At 33.4% G+C, this 6,599-nt stretch overlaps 1 protein-coding gene and 1 long non-coding RNA gene across 2 annotated transcripts; both read right to left on the bottom strand.

Moving 5' to 3' along the window:
• Positions 1-2,441: 2,441 nt before the first annotated feature.
• LOC146719453 (uncharacterized) lies at positions 2,442-4,342 on the bottom strand. Its single transcript, XR_014926519.1, has 3 exons — positions 4,122-4,342; positions 2,718-2,856; positions 2,442-2,594 (listed from the first exon to the last, which is right to left on the bottom strand). It is a non-coding gene; the product is annotated as an uncharacterized LOC146719453 (long non-coding RNA).
• A 244-nt stretch (positions 4,343-4,586) lies between these two features.
• Positions 4,587-5,146, bottom strand: LOC146719452 (uncharacterized). The gene is made up of 4 exons (XM_085490140.1): positions 5,071-5,146; positions 4,935-4,997; positions 4,708-4,845; positions 4,587-4,623 (listed from the first exon to the last, which is right to left on the bottom strand). The coding sequence occupies exons 1-4, from the start codon at positions 5,082-5,084 to the stop codon at positions 4,587-4,589; spliced, it is 252 nt and encodes an 83-aa protein (XP_085346266.1). The 5' UTR covers positions 5,085-5,146.
• Positions 5,147-6,599: the final 1,453 nt, after the last annotated feature.

Genomic DNA, 6,599 nt, shown 5'->3' with positions numbered 1-6,599 from the left:
AGGAAGGGAATGGGGGTGATGGATAGTATCTATGTGCTGAACTATCTGGTGAATAAGAGGGTAAATAAGAAGGGAGGAAAGGTAGTTGCGGCATTTATGGACCTGAAGGCGGCGTTTGATTCAGTAGATAGGGAGGTGTTAATGGAGGCAATGAAGAGAAGGGGAGTAAGGGAAGGATTAAGGAGTAGGATAGAAGAGGTGTACAGGGAAACGAGGAGTAAGGTAAGAGTGGGGAAGGAGGAGGGAGAAAATTTTTGGACGGCAAGGGGGGTGAGGCAAGGTTGCCCAATGAGTCCGCACTTATTCAGTTTGCTAATAGCGGATATAGATAAAGTGCTAAGAAAAGGAGGTTGGGGGGGGGGTGAAACTGGGAGGGGAAAAGGTGCATTGTTTGGCGTACGCAGATGACATGATACTGTTGGCGGAGGATGAAGAAGGGATGATACATATGTTGGGGAAAATGGAAAGTTATATGGACAAGAAAAGGTTAGAGGTGAATGTGGATAAGACATAGGTAATGAGGTTTAAAAAGGGAGGAAGAAGAATGAAGAGAGTGGAGTGGAGATGGAAAGGAAAAAGGTTAGAGGAAGTGAAAGAATTCACATATTTAGGGTATAAGCTACAGAGGAACGGGGGGCAGGAGGCGCAGGTAAAGAACAGAGTTAGGAAAGCAGGAGCGGTGATAAGACAGGTGTGGGGAATGGGAAAGAGAAGGTTTGCAGGAGATTGGATGAAAAGAGTATGGCTAATGGAAAAGGTTGGTGGGGACGGTGTTGGAATATGGGGCGGAAATATGGGGATGGAAGGAGAGAAGAGGTGGAGGCAATGCAGGAGCGATGGATTAGGTGGACGTTAGGAGTAGACTGGTGCACGCCGGGGTATATGGTAAGAGAGGAGATAGGAAAAGACAAATTTAGGATAAGGGCAGGAAGGAGGGCGGTAGGGTATGAGAGGAAGTTGGAGGAAGGAAGGGGAGGAAGTTTAGCGAGGAAATGTTTTGAGGATATGAAAGAGAGGATAAGAGGAGGAAAGGAAAGAACGATGTGGGAGGAAGAGAGGGAGAAATTCTGGGAAGAAAGAGGAATAGAAGGGAAAGAGATGGAGGAAAAAAGGAGAAGGGGAGAGGAAGTATATGAGGGATGGGAACAGAAAGACGGGGAAAGGCAAAAGGAGGAAAGATGGGAGAGGATAAGAGAGTCGAGATATAATAGATGGTATGGGGAATGGAAGGAGGAGGGTTTACCGGAATACCTGAGAAAGGGATGGGGGGAAAGTAGATGGAGAAGGATAGTAAGGTTCAGAATGAACAATGAGATGAGAGGGGCGAGATACTGGGAAGAAGAGGGGAAAAGAAGATGTAGGTTATGCGGGATAGAAGATAAAACATGGGAGCATGTAATAGGAGAATGTGGGGGAGAAGGGGAGAAGGGAAACTGGTGGGAAAGAATGAAGGGAATATTGCAGGAAGGAGGAGAAGGGGAAGGATGGATGAGAGAAATAGAGAAAAAGAGGGAAGAGGGGAGAACGGAAGAAAAAGGGGGAGGGAGGGGAAAAGGAGGAAGGAAGTATGAAGAGGAGAATGAGTGGAGGTATGAATGAGGTGGTGGAGAATATATGGAGAACCGGAAGCCGAAGCGAAGCGATAGGTAGGGACGGCTCTTTCTCTCTCTAAAGTAGTAGATAAGTAGGTTAAGGTAGAATTAAGTTATTTGTAAATTAGATGTAAGAATAGAGATAAGAGTAGTTATAAGGATGATTGTAAGAGATTTGTAAGGTTGGGGAACGCTCCTTCAAAAGCGCCTTCAATCCCTTAGGGGACGAATAAAGAATTGAATTGAATTGAATAATATAAATGTATACATGTATATAATAATATATAATATGTACAATATATATATATATATGTATATATATACATATATATATATATATATATATATATATGTATATTACTATATGTATAAATATTATGTATATTTTGTTAATATAACTAATATACATGTATGTCAATTATAATTAACTCACGCATATATGTATTAATAATATATATAATTTAAGTTAGTTATAAATATAATTAAAATTTAAAAATGACACATTTTAAATAAATTATTTTGTAATTAAATTATAAATTAAATTATATAAATTAACTTTTAATAAAATTATAAATTATTTTTTAAAAATCACCCAGCAAACACAAAGCAACAATAATATATACATATATAAATAACATTAGTGTTATTTATTATTATTTACTTAATGATACATGTATATCTGTATAGTTATATGTATAACTGTGATGCATATGTATGTTATATTTTTTTTCCTGATGAAGAGGTGGAAATCTGCTACCAGACACCTCTGAATCGGTCCAGAGATAGTGCGGGGTTCAGTGCAATGGTGCGAGGGCATAATAATCCCCCCGCAGCCCTAGGTGACCCGCTAAACCCCCCCCCCCAATAACAAGAAAGTACTACTCGATCTTATTTCAGCTCAAACTTATTGTTATTTTGTGTTTGCTGAGAGGGAAAGGGCCCCTATCCCCGTCCTTTCCTGTGAGGCACAATCAAAAAAATTTGCCCCTCCATATTTTACACCTGAAAAAGAAAACAAATGAATTAGGGGTGAAAACGGCCCCTCCCCGCCATTCTCTGTGAAGCACGTCCAAAATTTGATGCTGCTTCTCTAAAGTACCTAAAAAAATATTAAATTGATCATACATTACTCAAGTTTCCCTGCTCTTCTAAGTACTTCAGTACTTTCATATTATCTTCGTCTACGCGTTCTGTATCCTCTTGGATCTTATCATCGTCCACGTCATTTTCCTGGGTTTCTTCAGCAATGTTGTAATCCTCATTCCTGGTAAAAAATAAAAATTGTCAGAATTTCCATAAAAATTGCGTAAAATCAGAATATCTGTATCGGAAATATTTTCACAATAAGCAACGTTCTGCTCTGTCTTTGAATGTATTTCATTTATCATTTATAGCGATACAAAAAAATGCAAAACGTTATTTTATCTTTAATTTCCATTGAATAATGTATCATTATATTAACGTAAATCGACGTCTCATTCTATTTTTATTGATATCTAGTAAAAAATAAAGATAGAATAATATATTAATGTTAATTTATATCTATCTAAATATTATAAAATGCATTCAAAGATAGGACAAAATAGAAATATTATAAAATACAATAAAAAATAAGGTAAAATATAAAAACTGATAAATCATAAACATTTCAGAAATATTTATTAATATATAAAAAATTTGTGTAAAATTACACCTATTATAGTGGGTAATTTTGAAACCCACTATAAGAGTTGTAAATTTCCATTCATTTATAAATGTATAGTATACAATTAAAATTAATTTCTTAATTTGAAATAAAGTAAATTTAAGTACAATCTACTTTATTTCAAATTAAAAAATTAATTTTACTTGTATATTATACATTTATAAATAAATAGAAATTTACAACTATTATAGTGGGTTTTAAAATTACATGTAATTTTACATAAATTTTTTATAGTGTGTGTTAAATGGAACACTTTAAAATTATTCATAAATATTCTAGCAGTAATATTGAATTATTTTGCATATTATAAATTTATAAAAATTTTTTACATGTATACATATAAATGTTAAATATTCTTTAAAATTTCCTTTTTTTTTATAATTTTGTAAAAAATGTTGACCCCCCCCCCTCCCGCGTATCAATAAAAATTAACTTGATAAATACTTCAATTTTTTGGAGCAAATTCTTAAAGTTATACATATGATTATTACAATCATATATCTTTCAGAATTTACTTTAAAAAATTGAAGTATAAGGTCATGACCATTTTTATTTTTACGACCCATAATGATTACATTTACGTCATCTTTAATCAAATTTAATAACATTCTAGTTGTTCTAATGCGTCATTTACAATAGGATTTTAAGATTTAAAATTTAAGAAATTAACCAATTGCAATTGACTTTAGAAAAGAATAATGAATATGATTAGTCAATTTTTTAAATCTTAAATTTCTCTCTTAAAGTCCTATTGTAGACGACATATAAGGTTGGTCAATGACAGCTGTTTTATTTTTTTAGAAGAATGACAGTGATTAGCCTACCTCAAAACGGAAGTTACTTGGTGGTGATTTCTAGCGAATAAATTTAGTCCAATTATCTTGTATGAGCATATATATTTATTCGGTATAATTCACAGTAGCCGAGGTGTGCTTCGCTCAACGTCTTCGTTCGTACTGGGAAGAAAAATTGTTTTCGTCGAGCCGTCGCGGGAGCAAGGCGGATGACTGCCCAGGGGCGCAACCTTCAATATTTGGATCCGAGAATCTCTGAATATTATTCTAACATTACTAAATTCAATTAAGTTTGACGTGTAAACGTAATCAATATAGGACACATGCACATCACACACTGACAGTATTTTTACAAACCTTGACATGCCTGAGCAAAGCGACTGTCCCGCAATTTACAGCATCCCTCGTTGTCCACTTTTTTCATTTAGAGTGAGGTGTGATGAAACCTCCTTGTCTTCTGGAAATACGCTAGAAAATATTCCGCGGCGCAATCTATTAAATTGGCTCGTCCCAGATAAATGAAGTATCCCACCTAATACAAAATTTTTAATAAAGTAAAAAAATTACTATATATATTTGTGTTAGAAAATATTATATTAAAAAATATATCCGTACCAAATCATTATAAATCTCTTCATCAACTTCTTCGAAGGCAAAGAAATCGTCCACGGTTTTAAATGAGACCTCCTGTGGCTTTGTTGGTCTCTTCATTGTAGATTGTTTCAATAATCTTTTTATAGTTTTTGCATTTTCACTGTAAAAAAAATAAAATTATGTAATTAATGTATTTATAAGTATTCAGTTTTGCTTGCTATTCTTTAATAAAATCATTAATATATTTACTCGGTTTTATTTTTTATAGAAATTTGTCGTTCTTCCATTCGACGTAGTTGATCCATAATGATTCTAAAATGAAATTTAATACCTTTATTCGTGCACATAAATGACTATTTTTATTGTAATTATTTTTAAAACTTACTTTAGAGACTGCATTATTTCCTTTTCTTTTATCAATTCTTCTCTATGTGTGGACAGGCGATGGCTGCGTACATCATGAACAAATAATCCTGATCGTGTTTATTTACTGTTTATTTGTTATGTAGCGGAATTGCGACCGCTCAAGTAAGTGAGATCTATATATATACAAGGATAGATATCGCAGGCTTATCGGCGGACGATATTCGTCTCGGTTTCTTTTACACGCGATTGCGGCGGAGTATACATATCCGCTTATCATTTGCGGAACGCTATGAAGCGGGTGGTCGATTTATTTGTTTATCGAAAGAAAGGACCGACCAGCGACCGACGGAGATCGGCGACCCTTTGATTTTTGAGTATACGAATGACGAGCTCGACGCTCGTCAAGCAGTACTCAGCTCAGCCTAGTCGAGTAAAGATTGCGTCCCGGTGTACCCTCGGCCCAAATAAAGAAGATATACTTATGTTTTACGTTTACCTTGTAATTAAGTTTCCCTTTCCCTTTCTCCCGTAATTATCCCTTACAAAATCAGAAGTAAGATTCCACCGGCGCGTCTGATAAGGAAAGGGTCGGAAGTGTCCCCCTCCGATTTTAATGAGCTTTGAATATGTTGTAGTCTAGATCAAAATAGAAGACACGTATTTTTTTATAAGTGCTAATTTGGCCGTTAAGGGGGTGAAACACCTTCTTGAAAAAAATCGATTTTTTCATTTCTCAGCAAATACCGTCGAAGCGATAAGAGATATAAAGAAAAGTTTTATGGTTTTTAATGTACTTCAAAATTATGTAATCAGATTTGTCGAAAATGTCATATTTTTCGAAATCTCCCCCCCCCCCTCCCTTTCAATGTTTGAAAATTTTTAAATTTGTCTCATAACAAAACTTATAGCTCATTTAACGACAAATTCAATCATATATAATAAAGTTGTATTCCGAAGTCGCATTTTTTAGAAATAAATTAAAAATATCCCTATACACTACTATACGCCCGCTTTATCCGCCTCATGACGCTCGTTATTCACAGCGACAGTTATTTTTCTTCGCAAACTCACAGAGGCAACCATAAATTAGCAATAAATAATTTATGAGAATATATTTTTATAAATTATAGAAATTATATTTATAAATATAATTTATAATTATATAATATATATAATTATAATATATATATTATGTGACAATAAATATACATATAATTTATATGGAAAAGAAATGTTTTTAATGTATGAAAAATAAAACTAGTCGGACAAGGAAAATTATTGATCAGATGTCAAGGTTAATAGATCCAATTCTATGAATAAACTTGAATTTTAAGAAAAATAGTCGTTTTTTATAATAAAGTAAACAAATTTTAAATGATAAAGAACGTTTTTATGCAAATATACATTTTTTTGTTAAAAGTTTTATAAATAAAACATATTTATATGTTACTATATTTTAATTTATACATTTTTGCAGATAACATCCTTGCTCATATACAACATACATTACATACTTGAAAAAAATAGAGTATTTTACTAATCAAAATA

This window comes from Nylanderia fulva, unplaced genomic scaffold (assembly GCF_048542155.1).
Source record: "Nylanderia fulva isolate GAGA-0341 unplaced genomic scaffold, ASM4854215v1 Scaffold98, whole genome shotgun sequence".
Taxonomy (NCBI): Eukaryota; Metazoa; Arthropoda; class Insecta; order Hymenoptera; family Formicidae; genus Nylanderia; species Nylanderia fulva.
The sequence above is the reverse complement of the archived record's forward strand: the minus strand, read 5'-3'. Positions and strand labels throughout refer to the sequence as shown.